We start from the raw sequence: 18040 nt of genomic DNA, 5'->3' as shown, positions 1-18040 counted from the left end.
CCAGTACAATATTATACAAGACAGTCTTAAAGCAATCAATGATCAGCTGGATGATAACCCATTTTATTCCTCTCCTTTTACGAGTGCTGAACTCAATCAAGCAATTCGATCTTTGAAATCTGGAAAAGCAGCTGGTCTCGATGGTATATTCCCAGAATTTATAACTCACCTAGGAAGTAATGGCAGGAAGTGGCTCAGGAATTTCTTCTCAGATATCGCCAAAGGACAAACACCACCAAAGTTCAAAAATTGCGAAAATCATCGCAATCCTTAAACCTGGGAAACCAGCAGACGACCCAGCAAGCTACCGTCCAATTTTACTCCTCAGCGTTTGCTATAAAATTCTGGAATGCCTAATTTATAACAGAATATACTGTACATTAGACAGCAGAATACCACCAGAACAGGCTGGATTCAGGGAAAAACGAAGCTGTTGTGAGCAAGTCTTAGCTTTAACATCCTTTATAAAATCAGGTTTCCAACGAGGATTGAAAACATCCGTGGCCTTCATCGACTTACCTGCTGCGTATGAGTGTGGATTGATGGATTAATGTTGAAGATAAAACAAGCACTACGTTTAGAAGACTCACTGCCCTGTTATCTACCATGTTAAGGAATCGTTATTTCAGAGTGTGTTCAGGTGACAAGATGAGCAAGTCGTACACCATGAAGAATGGCCTTCCTCAAGGATATGTCTTAGCCCCATTGTTCTTCAACCTATATACAAGTGATGTACCAGAAACAATGTCCCGTAAGTTCTGCTATGCTGATGACTCCGCCATAGCAATTCAAACCAACCATCTTGAAGAAGAAGAAGAAGAAATCCTGACACAGGATCTACAAAAACTAGAAAAGTATTTCAAACAATGGAGGCTTTGCGCAAACCCGTCAAAAATGGAGGTCACAGCTTTTCACCTTAACAATAGAATCTCCAAACAAGAGCTGAACATTACATTCTGCAGAAAAAGGGTGAGAAACAATCCTAACCCCAAATACCTGGGAGTTACTCTGGACCGTTCTCTGACTCACAGAAAACACTTCGAGAATAGTGCAGGAAAATTTAATACCAGGTATAACACATTCACAAACTAGCTGGCACAACATGGGGTGCTGATGCAAGTACTCTTCGTATGGCAAGCCTTGCACTGGTCTACTCTGTTGCCGAATACTGTGCACCGGTACGGTATAGAAGTGCTCATGCTCACAGAGTGGATACTCAGCTCAATGAGACCTTAAGGATCGTAACGGGCACATTAAGATCAACCCTGTGCCATGGTTGCACGTACTGGCAAGTACACCTCCTCCACAACTAAGAAGACAACAAGCTGCTGCCCAAACTTGGAAAACTTACATCTGTCCTGACTTTAAACACCTTCCGATTCAGTCAGTGCTGAGTAATCCACCAACCATGCGTCTGAAATCCAGGAAGCCCATTTGGGATGATAACATTATTAAGCAGCCAGGGCCTTTCAACATCAACAAAGTCTGGAGAGATTTCTCATCATCTCATCAAATCTAATTAGATGATCCTTCCCAGCATGTTCCAGGAACTGATCTACCAAGAGCTATGTGATGCCAACTAAACAGCGTACGAACTGGTCACGGTAGGTGCAAAGCAACGCTGCACAAATGGGGATGGCTAGATTCACCTGCTTGCGACTGCGGAGCTCAAGAAGAGACGATGAACCACATCATTCGGGAGTGTCCACAGCGTAGCTTCACAGGTGTTTGGGAAGAGTTCATGAAAGCATCAACTCCAGCACTTTCCTGGCTGAAGAGTCTTGATATTCATTTTTGATTTACTACGTACATATTTGTGTTAAATAATGTAGATCATTTGTTCCATATGAAATATATATATATATATATATATATATATATCAATTTTCTGCGAGAGTTTATGCCTAAAACTCAGATTATTAAAGATGACCAAGGGAATATCATCACAAATGCAGTGGGCATCACCAAAGTATGGAGAGAATACTGCATCAAGCTGTTCACTGATGACCCACAACCAATGCCAGGTCACCAGAACCCAACAGACTTTGAACCAATGATCCTTAGAAAAGAAGTGGAACATGCAATAAAAAACCTCCGGAACTGGGAAACACCAGGCCAAGATAGAATCACTGCTGAAATCCTAAAGAACATGGGTGACCTAGGTGTCGACATCTTGCACAAGTTATGTCAGAAGATATGGACATCTGGAAATTGGCCGGACCAGTGGTGCCACTCCGTCTTCGTACCACTGTTCAAGAAAGGTTCTCCACTTGACTGTGCAAACTATCGAATGATAGCCCTCCTCTCCCATGCAAGTAAAATAATCCTCACGGTGCTGAACGAGAGGCTGAAGACCTTCTTACTTCCACAAATCTCAGAGGAACAACCGGGTTTGTTCCAGGCAAAGGAACTCATGAGCAGATCCTAAACATCCGGCAGTTCATACAGAAGACAAGGGAGTACAATATCAAGATGTTCCTGTGCTTCGTGGACTACAAGAAAGCCTTCGACAAGGTAAAATGGTCAAAACTCTGGGCTATACTCATTGAGATGGGGACGCCGAGACATTTAGTGTACCTGATTCAACAATTGTACTCTTCGAATGCTGTGACAGTGAGAGTTAATAGTGACTTCTCAGACATCTTTTCTACTTGTGCTGGAGTGCGACAAGGTTGCATTCTTTCCCCCCTCCTATTTAATTACTGTTAATTAATGTTTTTTGTTTTACGTCCCTCTAACTACTTTTACGGTTTTCGGAGACGCCGAGGTGCAGGAATTTAGTCCCGCAGGAGTTCTTTTACGTGCCAGTAAATCTACCGACACGAGGCTGTCGTATTTGAGCACCTTCAAATACCACCGGACTGAGCCAGGATCGAACCTGCCAAGTTGGGGTTAGAAGGCCAGCGCCTTAACCGTCTGAGCCACTCAGCTCAGCCCCCTCCTATTTAATGTATACAGTGAGTATATTATGAGGGAGATTCTCGAGGACTGGAGTGACGGCATCACAGTTGGTGGCAGGAAAATTAACAATCTCAGATATGCGAATGGCACTATGATTATTACAATAGATGATCATGAACTAGAACCCATCATGCGAGGGTTAGATGAGCAAAGCAGAGAATATGGTCTTGAAATCAACAATAAAAAGACCAAAGTGATGATTGTAGACCGTTTTAATAACAACAGACCTGCCATAACAAGAACTGCGGATTATGAGGTTGTCAGTCGCTTCGAGTATCTAGGATCTATTGTCGCAAATACGGAGACTGTGAACCTGAGATCTGCAAGCGCATTGTGATTGCGAGAAATTCAACAGCAAAACTTACTCGTATCTGGAAGGACACCTCCATCACTTCCAAGACAAAGCTCACCCTCATACGAACTCTGATCTTCCCTATCGCGATCTATGCAGCAGAAACTTGGACGATGAAGACGGCGGATCGCCACAGGATTGATGCTCTAGAAATGTGGTGCTATAGGAGATTACTGCGAATACCATGGATAGCACACCGTACTAATGAATCGATCCTGCAACAGCTCGGCATCAGAACAAGACTGTCGACCCTTATCTACCATAAATAACTCAGATATTTTGGTCATATTGCCAGAAGACAGGAGGAAATGGAAATACTTATCATAGAGGGAAAAGTTGAAGGCCGAAGACCTAGAGGACGTGCACCATTATGATGGATGCACCAGATCAAGAACTTGACCAGGATGAGCTTACAGCAAGCAAGTCACCATGCCCAAAGCAGAGACTCCTGGAGGAAGATCACCAAAATGATTGTCGCGTGATGCCACTACACCCTTGCAAAGGGTTGGACTAAGAGAGAGAGTGTGCTCTTTAGACTATGAAATACGATCTGCCCAAGCTTCTTCCTGCTTGATCATAATTATTTACATCAGTTGCCTCGATAAGGAATACTGCAACGTATTTGAAAGGTGGACAACCTCTACATAAGGTACATAAAAAACTTTTAAAAAATGGTTCAACCCAGAAAAGGAACTAAATAGGAATTTAACAGACCATGGAAGTTTCACATCTAAGATTGGTTTGAAACATGATGACAATTATTGTGTGCATGCAAGACAGCAGTCCTATGCCCGGAACTCCTACCGCTGAGTTGGAGTTTAACATATGGTACCCTTGAAGGAACTACTATTTCATCCAAAACCTTAAAGTTATTAAACTTACCCCAAGAGGTAAATTCTTCTCCTTCTTCTCTTCATACAGTTCTCGCATGTCGATCAACTTGTTCTCTAACTTCTCCATCGACCACACCTGACTACCAAGTCCTTTCCGTTTAACCAAAATTGCTGGCTCGCTAACAAATGAACCTTTCTGTAATACAAAAAATGGAAAATCAAATACTCATAAATACGTCTTTCAATGAAATCTGTGATGCAATGTTACCTAGCAACTGCGCAGGCTATGATGTGAAGTACCGATGAATGGCCACGACGTACAGATCCATGGCCTATTCAGCTCTCTTCATACAGATCCACAACATGTGTAGCTCTCTTTATACAGATCTATGGCTTGCATAGATCTCTTTATACAGATCCACGGCATGTACAGCTCTCGAGGTGCTGTTGCTAGGTAACATGTCACACATTTTGTTACATCACACTATTTCGTTACACAAATTTTCGGATGACGCCCAGCTCAAAGACATTTATGTCCAAAAAAATCACATATTCAGTATCTACTCATTGAGATACTGTAAACTGTGCAACAACAAAATCTAAATGCTATGCATAATCTAGAGGATAAAATGATTCACTCAATAACAAGACAATAGTAATAGTAAACAGCAAAACAAGGGGGAAGAATTAATCTTTTCTTTCTTTCTTTCCTAATCAGTTTACCTACCAGGGTTGGTTTTTTCCTCAGACTCAGCAACGGCACCTCAAGGGCAGTGTTCTGGAGCATGGGACACTGTGTCGGGTAATACAACTGGAAAGGAGGACAAGTACTTTGACCTGGCGGCCTCACCTGCTATGCTGAACAGGGGCCTTGCAGGGGGATGGGAAGATTGGAAGGGATATACAAGGAAGAGGGAAGGAAGCAGCCGTAGCATTAACTTAGGTAGCATCCTGGCATTTGCTTCGAAAAGAATTGGGAAAATCACGGAAAACCACCTCGAGGATGGGTGAGGAGGGAATCGAACCCCCCTCTACTCAGTTGACCTCTCGAGGTTGAGTGGATCCCGTTCCAGTCCTCTTACCACTTTCTAAATTTCGTGGCAGAGCTGGGAATCAAACCCGGGCCTCCGGAGGTGGCAGCTCATCACACTAACCACTACACCACAGAGGCAGACGGAAAGAATTAATAATCATCTAAATAAGTGGTGAATACTAATAAATTTTCTTCATTACAGAATATTATGTCTTCGATGTTCAGTCTGTAAAACTCTGTGTAGAAACTATTCACTTCTATCCACAAGCCCTCACTTGTATATATACATTAAAATGTAAATTTTGTTGACACTGACCTCCACCTCCATGATAGTAGAAAGAATACTTCTGAGCACATTAAACTGCACTGACCATCAGTGATACCTCAACTACAAAAGGGCTCAACCCTTGAAGCCCATGCTCCCTACCACAACAATCTGAAGAAGGTCTTCACTGTTGGGGGTTACCCTACGCAACTCCTTGACTGCCAGATTTCACAAGCCACTGACTTTGTCCCCAGATTCCTCAAGCAACCAAACCCAGTGCCCTTCATAATCATGTATCATCCTGACCTCCATAAAATCAATCACATTTTAAAACAAGCATTCAACCTTCTCTCCTCCTCGCCCTACACCAATGATCATCTTTAGACACCCACTAAAACTCAATCATTTTCACTCACTGTGAACTGCACCAACACCCATACCCACTGAAAAATTACATTGTTTTAACTCTCTCACTTCATTTTAACACCAAAATACAAGCACATCATTGTTTCCGGATTATCACAGAGGAGACTATTTCACCTGTCTGTAAGAATTCTTCCGTATGCAGAAAACTCCTCCGCACTGTCTATTGGTACATTTGTTGTACGCAACCATGTGGCTTCACTGCAAACAATCCATAATCGTCAGATATTTTGCTTCATATGGTTATCACTCATCACTTCCTGTATTTTCAGAAACAGCTTCTGCTTGCAATTGTTGTACACTATAGCCTTGTAGGAAATAGAGTTCTGAAAGTCTTTTAAGCAATGGTATCTTATTTCTGTAATAACATTGTCAACTTTTGCAGTTAAAATATCAGGAAATATATTTTGTGCTGGATCATCTTTCAACAGCCTTTTTAGTTATACTGAGAAAAATCCAAATATTGCAGCAATTAGTGTGTATTTCACTATTTGTTTTAAAAATACATTTCACATTTACGATCCATTTTGTGATATTTTGTGGTTTAAAAACTTGATGTTATTGCATAAGTAGACCAATTAAATGAAAATACAAACAAACAAAATTCATCTATCATTAATACCAAAAAAATACCGCTAGCATAACCTAAGTTTTACCCCATGCAAGTTTGTCATGACTGCACTTCATCAGACATCATCTACCAGCTTTAATGTAGACTCCGCCCCGCTTTCTACATTGGCTTAACTACCAATATTCTAACCAAACGAATATGCTGCTACTGAAGTATCTGCAAACCCTGTAACACGGATCTTCCTATTTCCATTCACACCTGACATCATTACACCACATTAATTTGATGCTCAAATATTTACCCCCATCTTCCCATCCACTTGCCCTTAAAGACTTCAATTGGTGCTCAGGTCTAGGTAACTTCTCCTTTTTCCCATTCTCTCACCTCGTTTATCTCCATCCTCTCTTTACCTCATAACAGTGTCTACTTGTCAACTACGACTACCACCACCCTCCACTAACGAAGGTTGCAGCCAAAAATTTTGTACCAATGTACAGTACTGCTTTTATATGTACTTACAGGGTAAGTCACTGCTCTGTTTCCTATACATATATAAAATTCATTTATACCACTCTCCTAATGCTGTTTAAACCAACAGTATAAACAAACATGTTTACTTCTTTCATGTTATTTGTAAATGCAGTGAAACCTCGTTAGTGCATTCCTCATTAAGATATTTCCCTGCTTAGCATGCCATACATTCAAAGTCACTATTTTTATCGTATTAAATCTGTATAAAAATACCTCACTTACCACGTCATGAATTTTCGCTACTACTGCTTAGTACGATCACACTTTTCCTAGCCCTGAAAATGTTATTTGTTGTCCCTTGTGAAAGGAATGTGATCTCCAACTTGGGTAAGAGCCCTTGTCAAAGTTGCGTGATAATGGGAATTCCTGAACTTCACACGATAAGTTCAACCTTCAGGGAGCATGCCGTTAGTCTCACAAATGCTCAGTTTTCCTTGCCGGTTAGCAGTGAGATTGCTGAATAACGCAGTGAGCCTGTTTGTGCTTGTATTTCCCATTCCATTCAGAAGTTAGACATTTATTTGGTGTTGAGTGGCACAGTGAAGTGTAGCGAATATTTGTCATGTGATAGCCTACATCTGAACTAGGAACATAATCGTGTGAAGTTGACTAGCATGGTACATGTTTGTCTTGTGATAGCCTAGTTATGAATATGGAAAAAGTTGTGGAATTCCTTGCTACTGAAGATAAAATTAAAACCTGTCAGAATGTGGACAGGCATCCGCATCTTTATGCGCATAGAATGTTGAAACTAGCACCTTTGAGTTTCGACTCGATCAATGGAGCCGGTCAAAGTTTCTTTGGATACAAAATGGCCGCCAAAGTAATTCTCTCACAGACGCACATGGTCGAATATGACCTCCAATTTATTGTCTAAGAGTGTAACCAGAAAATAATGTTTAACAATCCACTGCTCTGAAATAAACGGCTTCTCCTGATACTTATTTTAGAAAGAGTGTGATCTGAAATATACTCTGATATTTTTATGGGCACATGTGCAAATGTTTTCATATTTGTTGTCTGGTGTTTTTCATATCTTTCAGTGCACAGCTGTTATTTTATAAGCCCGAGCAGAAAACGTTTTCATACATGTTCTCTTGCATTTCTCACACATTTTAATACCCTCTTCTCATATTTAGAAATTGTAGGTATAGTTTTCACTGTACCCACGGACAGAGAACATAAAATGCCCTCATGTCAGAAAAAAATCATAGTTAGCGTTTCCACATCCCTGTTGGATAGTTTTTATTTGTGTATTCAGTAGTACGTTTTCTCGTTTAACAAGTTCTTTTTCCTTGTCCCCTGCAGAAACACCTTAACGAGGTTTTACTGTAGCTTATGAATACATTATATTGAATCCATCTGTCATTTGTTTCTGTCTGAGATAAAATATCATATTTCAACAGAGGGATGAGATAAAAAGGAAAAGTTACAGTATTAATCTCAGTTCCTTGAAGTTGACCACTAAGACTTCTTTGAACACTGTAGGAAAACAGAGTAAGGTTTTATCACCATCATACATTTTTATCAACCTTTTAGGATGTTGACCAACCAAGTGTCCTCCATAGCTTTGGAAGGGTTAAATATTTTCTAGTCACGCCCATCCCTGACAAGTTAGGAAGGTTGAAATTTCCTATTTTTGTAACATACCTTGGGATTACAAGAAGTGGTCCAAAATTCGTCACTCATTGTTCTACATGGCTGAAGGACAACCTGAAAACATATGTAGCAATTTCAGTGACTTATGGAAAGATTCTTCATAGAACATACCTTGCGATTTGGACTTAGATTAGCTGGAGGAATTTGAAGAGTAACACTGAAAGTTGTTTGTCGGACCATTTCCTCGGCTAAGAAATTAGCTTCCTTCACCAAAGCATTGGCCCGAAGTATGTCAGCTTTTAACTGACCTAAACTACGCTTGAACATCTCGTCTCTGTAAAAAAAACAAAAAAATAATTTTAGTTTCCAAATAATAGTCTAATGATATGCTAATGAAGTGCCATTTGTTAACATCCCCAGAACATGCACATTTAGCATTAAAATATGGACACAGTTCACTTTCTGAAAGTATCAACTGTAACTATAAAATGGTTTACAAAAACCAGAATATTCAAAAACATGAACATACGCAATTTTTTTGCATATGAAAGAAAAGAGTGAAAATCTAAGGATTCTACTTTTGTGGACTGAGAACAGATATTAGAAAACCAGCTCCCCAGATACACAGCATTGGGGATCAATGAAAGAATGAAATCATCTTGCATACCAAAAAAATGAATATAACATTGCATATGATAGGAGTGAAGCATTCTGCACATTCATATTTCTCTCTCCAGTGTTATATTTCTAAACCTAGACAATTTTCTATCTTCTTTGACTGTTTTCTAGAGAGTTTCTGACTTTAGTTCCTGTATTGAAATTGACATAAGTTATATGGTAGTGTAAGTACAATGTGGAAATTTAAGATAATGGAATAGCTTTGGAAGAATATAGAAAAATGAAACACTTAAATCGTTAAAAAGAAAAATCTGCTAATTTCATGACCTTAAAAATTCATGCTGTTTCAAGAATAGGTCAGCATTACTATAAATATTGTAGTTCTACAAGATAATTCTTGGAGTAATTCTCGGTATATTTGTTATGTTGTCAGCGCGGAGGCTGGTTGGATCCACAAATAGCATACAAAGGTTATGCTGTTGTAGGGAAAAACCACAAAATGCAGAAACTGACCATCTAAGAAGCACTTGAAATAAGGTGCTCCCGTAGGATAATGAAAATCTTTTCTTTTTTTTTTTTTGCTAGTTGTTTGACGTCGCACCGACACAGATAGGTCTTACGGCGATGATGGGAGAGGAAAGAGCTAGGAGTGGGAAGGAAGCGGCCGTGGCCTTAATTAAGGTACAGCCCCAGCATTTGCCTGGTGTGAAAATGGGAAACCACGGAAAACCATTTTCAGGGCTGCCGACAGTGGGGTTCGAACCTACTATCTCCCGAATACTGGATACCGGCCGCACTTATGAAAATCTTGTGAAAGGTTACAATCTAATTCCATAGAAAGCCCTAAACCAGGCTATTCCTCACGTAATCTTGAATATTAGTAGTAGTAGTACTGTATTCAATATGTGCACTGCACAGCAGCTATTGTCTTTCAAGATAGCAATAATCATAGTTTGAAAAACTTTCCTCTTTAAGGAGGCATTTTATGGGAATGCAGTATCTGGAAAGGCCAGTAGCCCCCCTCTATGGATCAGTGTAGCGTGTTGGCTTGCAGATCCCCCGTAGCACCAAATAGCTTAATATAATAATAGTGTAAACTCCTGCGAGAAACTGGCGACACTGCTTCTGCATACCATCTAGCGGTTCGAGGAGCTAACTACACCTGCTTCTGCTATCAGCTGTGTCGGCCTATGTTAGAAGTGTCTCATTTGTTCTTCAGATAGTTTTGTGCTTGTTATGTATCACTATTTTGGAAATGGCAGGAAGAGGAGTTATTTGAGCTATGTATGGGGGTTTTAATTACAAAAGACAAAGTGATCGCAAGTCATTTTACAGCTTTCCTAACAACAAAGTGCTGTGAGTACAGGCCTACCTGTTAATGTTTACGTGCCTGTATTCCTTTCTATTTATGTGAACGTAATTTAAAACATTGTTATTATTAAACCTATGCATTTAATTAATTTTTAGGTGTACTCAGTGGGCTGTAAAGAGCAGAAGGGAAGATTTAGATGAAATTCTGAGGGGCAAAGAAAAATGCAGACCATTATGTCATTGGCTGGGCATGTAGGAAGTTTCCCCATGCTGAGTGTAGCGATGCATTGTCATCTTATGACGATGATTATAGCATGGGGGAAATTTGCACATAGAAATGAAGAAGGATGATAATTCTAAAATTATGTTTCCAAATATTTGCGGGGGAAAGTTAGGTGCTAAAATTTTCTTAAAGACCTGACAATGACTATCTGACATTGTACCTTTTTACTCTATGGAATTTAATTACCTAATCTAATCATTGTGAATTTTTGTGTGTATGGCCATTGGCTGCAATAAATTATTACTAAAATTTTCTTTAACAAAACTACTTTACGTTGCACCGACACAGATAAGTCTTATGGTGACAATGGAATTGGAAAGGCCTAGGAGTGGAAAGGAAGCGGCCGTGGCCTCAATTAAGGTACAGCCCCAGCATTTGCCTGGTGTGAAAAACCACCTTCAGGACTGCCGACAGTTGGGTTCAAACCCACCATTTCCCGAATGCAAGAACACAGCCACGCGCCCCTAACCGCACGGCCAATTCACCTGGTTAGGTGCTAAAATATCAGGAACATTCGAAGATAGTTTTTGTCAGTTTTTGTTAGAAAGCACACATGGAATTATAAGAAAATTAACTGACAGGTTTTTGACATTGAATGAATGTAGTGAAGGCATATGTAACAGCTAAGCAAAATTACTGACTAACAAGTTTTTCAAAGTCCTTATAAAGGTATGAGTGAATAGAACCAATGATTCAACACAGAAAAATATGGCCAGTAAAAATATCAAGTTGAAAAGACATTGCATTTGGATTTGCTCTTGGAGATTGTAGGCCATAGTCATAACATGACGATCAAATGTTTTAATTTGATAATGCATTTTTTTAATTATTAACACTGGTTCTTTCAGATCAACATCCACTGTTTTCCTTCCCTATATTATGTTACAAGAAAGGCACAAACGTCCTAAAATCTGTATTTCGTTGGGTTCAAAATCAAAACGTGTAGTGTTTTAATAGCACGTTGTGTTAGTGTACTCTTCGAGCCGCTAGATGGCAGCTCTACACACTGTCGCCGCTGCTCTGTGTGTTAAGTGAGGAGAGTTTCCACTATTATCATATTAAGCTATTTGGTAGCAGTCACCCTCAAACTGCTTCCACTGAATGCAACATGGAAAGAGTTGACAATATTATTGAAGGAGACAGAAATGATGATAAAGATGCAGCAAAATTTACAAAAAGACATGTTGCAGGTAATGATTGTAAGCTTAAGCTAGGTTCCATGTTTATCGCCAGAACACCACAAATTTTAGAGAAAAAGCATAGCTCAACATCTTTATAAATATCAGAAATGAGGAAGATAATTTTTAACTTATTCAAGCTGACTTACAGAACTGTTCTATTCATGCCTGGCACTGACCAGGAGCTGACATAAGGAACATATGCATTTTTAAACACAAGCTTCACATGACAGGCAAGAGATTGGGCTAGTCACACCTCCATTTACTACAGAAAGTTTAAGGAGCATCCTAAATGGAAAAGTTCCTCGCAAGTTCAGACGCATCTACAGAATGAAACCGGGAAGACTGACCAACCAGGCAGTAAGGTTTTGATAACTATGGTGCACTAGCATCAAGTGGTGAAGAAGGACCTGAAAGAAATGGGAATACAAGGAATGGAAGTCAGCAACAGGAAAGCTTACAAGTTAAGAATCAAAAACAGTGAGAGTTTGAAAGGAAAAGCTACATCCCGGATACAAGCACCGTGGACAGAAGAGAGGAAGAGATTATAAATTGAAAGAATGAAGGTGTACTGGTCAAGGATCAAAGCCCAGAATCAGCTGAAAACGGGTTAATGCAGTCCACAGTCAGCCATAGTAAACAAAGATTGAAGACTGACATCCATCACATTGTAAAGAAGCATGGCAGCTAGTGAAAATGATATTCCTAAGTGGATAGAAATCCACTGACAGTGTATGTATATTAGGGGGAAAGCAAAGCAAAGGGACATTTTCCAATTCCCATCCCACCAACAGCCAAGAAAAAACACTCTTGTAGTCTTGAAAAATGTGTAAAACCTGAACAATTAAGAGCAGTAGTACAGTGGCTGTGTGAAAAATGTGGTGTCCAGCTTAATTTGGAGAACTGCTTCAAAACAAATCATAGTCTGGTTCACTATTATGGGCCGAATCACACTTGCTGACCACTGAGGCAGTGTTGTGGTTTTTTTTTAGTTGTTTTTTTTTTTTTTTTTGCTAGTGGTTTAACGTCGCAGTAACAAATCAAAAGTTTTTGGTTGATACAAGAATGGGAAAGGCATAGGACTGGGAAGGAAGTGACCGTAGCCTTAACGAAGGTACAGCCCCAGCATTTGCCTAGTGTGAAAATGCAAAACCACGTAAAACCATCTTCAGGGTTGCCAATGGTGGGATTCGAATCCACGATCTCCCGAATGCACACAACCCTAACCACATGGCCAACTCGCTCAGTTTAAGGCAATGATCTGTGTAAAAAAAATAAGTTATATTTGTTAATTAATATTAAGTTTTGCCATTTCCCAAGAAATGAATAGGAGTTTTCTGGGAATGCATGAAAATAATTTATAATGGTTCCCACAGGCTAACTGAGTATTGTGACAGGTCAACTAGTTTCATCATGAAGAACCAGAAACAAATTGGCAGAGCACAGAAAGACATCATCAGAATTTTCCAACAAAGAGGAATGCAGAAACGTGTGCTGGGAAAGTTATGGATACCATCCTCTGAATTTCTTGAACCTAGAGAAACCATAAAAGCTTGCCATTATAGAGAAACCATAAAAGCTTGCCATTAAGTCCAAATATTTCACAAGCTCAATCATTCATTGCACAACAAATGCCTTGGAAAGAAAGTCATTTTTCAACACAATGGCGGTTGCCCTGACTCTGCGCAGTTCACCGAGAAAGAAACTGGGAAAATGGGGAGTGCAATTCCACCGCAGCCTGCCTACATTCCTGACGTGGCATCTTCTATTGTATTTTTGGTCTTGTGAGGGAACAGATGACCGGCCTACGCTATGAGAAAATGGACGACATACAGAAAGTAGTGCATCACAGTCTGTGGGCTGCCAGGTTGGGGGTTCTTACCACAAGAATAATTTCAAGCTTTGAGAATAACGGGAAAATTTATGCTAAAAAATACATTGTATGTTGAAAAGTGAAGAAAAGTCTGCATTTTAAGATAATGTATACAGTTTTTCAACAATAACAAATCCCAGATCGTAAAATAACAGTTGCTCACGAGTTGGTAGGATAGGTTTAACAGTATTTTTTACAATTTACAGCAGGCTCAACCAACTAGTACCAATACAATACATCTTCCATACTCTTGACACTCAACGATGAAGTCATGGGGTAGTAAATGAGTAACAGGGAGGAAGAAATTTATCCAGTGGGCGGTAGTGTATTTATACATATTTTGAACAACTTTCATTTTAACATTGGAAGTTTTTCTTAATGACACACACATGCAACCAAAATACATTATTGTGTACAGAAAATGTCTGAGAAAATGCAAAAGGTAATTTATTATTGCATTTTTAAATTAAACAGAATATGTGCATTGCCCAGTAAATGCCAATTTTTAACAAACTTTACTTTCTGTAAGTAAATGAAAGAAAAAATATTGTAAAGTACATAATAATAACAATAATAACAATAATAATAACAACAATAATAATAATAATACATTATTTCTATGGTCACTTAACACGAACGAGACCAGAAAGATTGTCCACTCGAATCCTTGCCTACTTTCTGAATAACAATATTAAAGGGGTCTGGTTCACCGAGGTGGAAGAGGATTTACAAGAATTTATGCAATGAAATTTTGCAACGTGACCCTTTAAAGAAGAAATTTTTAAGGTCTTAAGAGTTTTCAAACAAAACCTCAAATGAAGACAGACAAGACGTGGGCCGAAGAACGGAAAGAAGCTCACCGAAGAAAGATGCAGGAGTACTGGGTGAGTGTTAAAACTCAAGATAGAATTGGTTGAAATAGTACGGTTCATAGCTGACCAAAACAAAATAATATTAATAATAATAATGATCGTATAACCTCAGCTACTGTGGTGTAGGCCTTCTGAAGTGGTGCCATCTTGGCAGCTTGCCTGACAATTTTGACATTCTGACTGTGTTGCTATCTATCTTTAATTTAATCGGGCAACACTTGAGTGTGCCACGTGAGATATTTAACATGGCATGCCAAGATTTTTGAATGTTCTTCAAAAATAGAATGCAGAATAGATCAGCTGGGATCAAAACCTCAAACTTGGGATCGCAAATCAGAGAAGAAAAAAATTAATTAAGATGCTATTTAATATGAAATAAAATATGCACAAGATCTTCAATGGTTGCTTGTGTTTGCTCTTTGTGATTTTTAACTCTTTTTAGCATCAGTTTCTCGATCTTCCCATAAATAGATAAAAATTATCAGTGTAGATAGCCTTTCACATTGCAAGGTAATGAGTCTTTCCATATTTGACAGTAACACAGCACTGTTTGTGATCAACATGACACTGTGAGTGGCGTAATGAGAAGTACACCGCAGATCCTCTCCCCACCCCTTTCCAGCTCCCTTCAACTACTCAGCTGCCTGCTCTGTTTTGTTTCTCCCAAGCCATGAAAGTGCTCTGACATCACGTTAGGAAGTTAGCTGAGCCTGAACTAAAATCTAAATGGACTCTTAGGGCAATTCCAGCTGTTCTTAATCACGTTAAAAATTCTCTACCTCAAATGAGCAATATTATGCTTGAATGTTACACATTTCTTACCTTTCCTGAGCCCATCTTTCCACCCTCATCTGTGTAGTGGGTGTACAAGGTGTTATCTTACCCACCCGGAATGGGTCGTATGGTACATATGGGGAATATGGTGTTGATGGAGAAAGAATGTTCCGAAGCTGTTGAAACTGACGTTCATACTCTTGCCGCTGCTTCTCAAGGGCAACTGCATCATAAATACCAGCAAAGAATTAAATGTTAATAAATACAGGCATAATGTGATAAAGGAACATAAAACAGTGGTAAAAAAACTAACCTTGTTTATCTTCTTCATGCTGCTTTTCTAATCTTGCTATAGCAGTTTGTATTGGATCATTACTAAGTTCATTCAGCATAAGTTCCTCACGAGCAAAGTTGTAATCGATGGTTTGCGCAGGTGTCTGAGGCTCGGACAAAGCAGCTGTGGACCAAAAAAATGTCACTCATAATAACATAAAAACATCCTCATTATAGACTGTTATGCCTGTCAGCATTCAGTCTGCAAAGCTATGTGAATTAACTAGGTGCCTCCACAATCCTCTTTTAGGAGCTAGTTCCAAACATCTTATCTTTTAATCATTATAAACGGAATCTAACCACCATCACTTTGGTCTCCCAGTGCTTCTCTTATCCATGATGACAAAGTCCATTTCTCTCCTAGCTAACTTATCCATCTCTATTTGCCTTCCATGACCTCACCAACAAGCCACTTTATGCGTACAGCTTCATAAATAGTCTTCATTCCTACCTTTGCCTTTCTCTCTTCATTCTGAGTACCCTCCTGCCACTATTCCCACCAGTTTGTACCAACAATGACTCTTGCTACTTTCATGTCTGTTACTTCTAACTTAAGATATCCTGAACTGAGCGAGTTGGTTGTGTGGTTAGGGGTGTGCAGCTGTAAGCTTGCATTCAGGAGATAGTGGGTTTCAACGCCACTATTGACAGCCCTGAAATGGCTTTCTGTGGTTTCCCACTTTTACACCAGGCAAATGCTGGGGCTTTACCTTAATTAAGGCCACAGCCGCTTCCTTCCCACTACTAGGCCTTTTCTATCACATCGTCGCAATAAAACCTGTCTGTGTCAGCATGATGTAAAACCAATATTAAAAATATATATATCCCGAGTCTACCAGCTTTCACAGACTAACACTGCAGATACGTTAGGACATATGTTACATCTTGAGAATGAAATGACAACATTGTTTACTACAGACATCCACGTCTACACGAGGCATTTTCTGGTTATACGAAATTGTCATTTGACCTACCCTCATTATTTGGATAATTTTAGCAGCATTTTTGACAAATTCTTCAATGTTTTTAGCGCTTCTCGACATAAACGATTTTTATCCAACATTCCAAGTTTTTTTGATCTATACCGCCCCAATTCAACTACGTATTTTCGTCCTAATTTTAAATATTAGCCTTCAACATAAAATACTGTATCTTTTAATTGTATTATTCTTATCCTGTGAAGCCTTCAAGAAAGGTGATAAGAAAGTTTTGAAGAACTACAGGGGAATTACTCTAATATCCCATGTTGCTAAGATAATGGAAAGGATACTGGAAAGTAGAATAAGGTTGAGGGTTGAGAAGCAGATACAGGAAAATCAGTTTGGTTTCAGAAGTGGAAGGTCAACAATAGAACCCATTTTCATTATGAGACAACTAATGGAAAAGCATTGGGAGTACGGGAATGATATGGTAATGACATTCATTGATATTGAAAAGGCATATGACAGTGTCCCTAGGACGAAAGTTTGGGACAGTCTGGTGCAAAAAGGAATTGGACAGGGATTAATAAAAATGATCATGGCATTGTATAAGGAATGTTTTAGTTGCGTGCAAACACAAGTTGGCAGGACAAGTTGGTTCAAAATAACTAGTGGGCTGAGACAGGGAAGTGTTCTATCACCAATCCTGTTTACAATAGTCATGGATGACATCATGAGAACAGCAAAAGCTGCATATGGAGGAAGAGAAATGAACATGATGTTATTTGCAGATGATATTGTGATTTGGGGAGAAGACGACAGGAAGGTTCAAGAACAGTTGAATGTGGTGAATGGGAAGATTGAAGAATGTGGATTGAAAATACGTGTAGAAAAGAGTAAAACTCTTGTTATGACTAGAGGGGAGAAAGAAGGGAAAGGTCAGATTAGACTTGCAGACAAGCACCTGGAAGTAGTGGAAACGTTTAAATACCTGGGGAGTGAATTAATGGAGAATGCTCGACTGGATGCTGAGATTAGTAAAAGGATTCAAGCTGGAAGTTGTTTCTATCATAATGTAAGAAATATGTTATGGGACAAAGATGTGCAAATGGAAGCAAAGGATACTATGTACAAGATGTATTACATACCCATAACAACTTACGGAGCAGAAACTTGGACAATGACAAAGAAGGATGAGAGTCGAATACAGGCGGCCGAAATGAAATTCTTGAGGAGTATGATACAGAAGAGTAGAAGAGACAAAATAAGGGATGAGAAAATCCGGGGAAGAAATTGGAGTGGAAAAAATG

At 39.3% G+C, this 18040-nt stretch overlaps 1 protein-coding gene across 1 annotated transcript in view; it reads right to left on the bottom strand.

Moving 5' to 3' along the window:
• Positions 1 to 18040, bottom strand: part of Khc-73 (Kinesin heavy chain 73) — a 471364-nt gene that overhangs the window by 151225 nt on the left and 302099 nt on the right. The window contains exons 12-15 of the mRNA XM_067153111.2: positions 15791 to 15934; positions 15526 to 15700; positions 8740 to 8902; positions 4196 to 4342 (exon numbers count right to left, since the gene is read on the bottom strand). Of these exons, the coding sequence (XP_067009212.2) occupies positions 4196 to 4342; positions 8740 to 8902; positions 15526 to 15700; positions 15791 to 15934 (629 nt within the window). The remainder of the gene's footprint in view (positions 1 to 4195; positions 4343 to 8739; positions 8903 to 15525; positions 15701 to 15790; positions 15935 to 18040) is intronic.

This window comes from Anabrus simplex, chromosome 8 (genome assembly GCF_040414725.1).
Source record: "Anabrus simplex isolate iqAnaSimp1 chromosome 8, ASM4041472v1, whole genome shotgun sequence".
NCBI lineage: Eukaryota > Metazoa > Arthropoda > Insecta > Orthoptera > Tettigoniidae > Anabrus > Anabrus simplex.
Note: the sequence above shows the minus strand (reverse complement) of the source record. Positions and strands in the feature narration are given on the sequence as shown.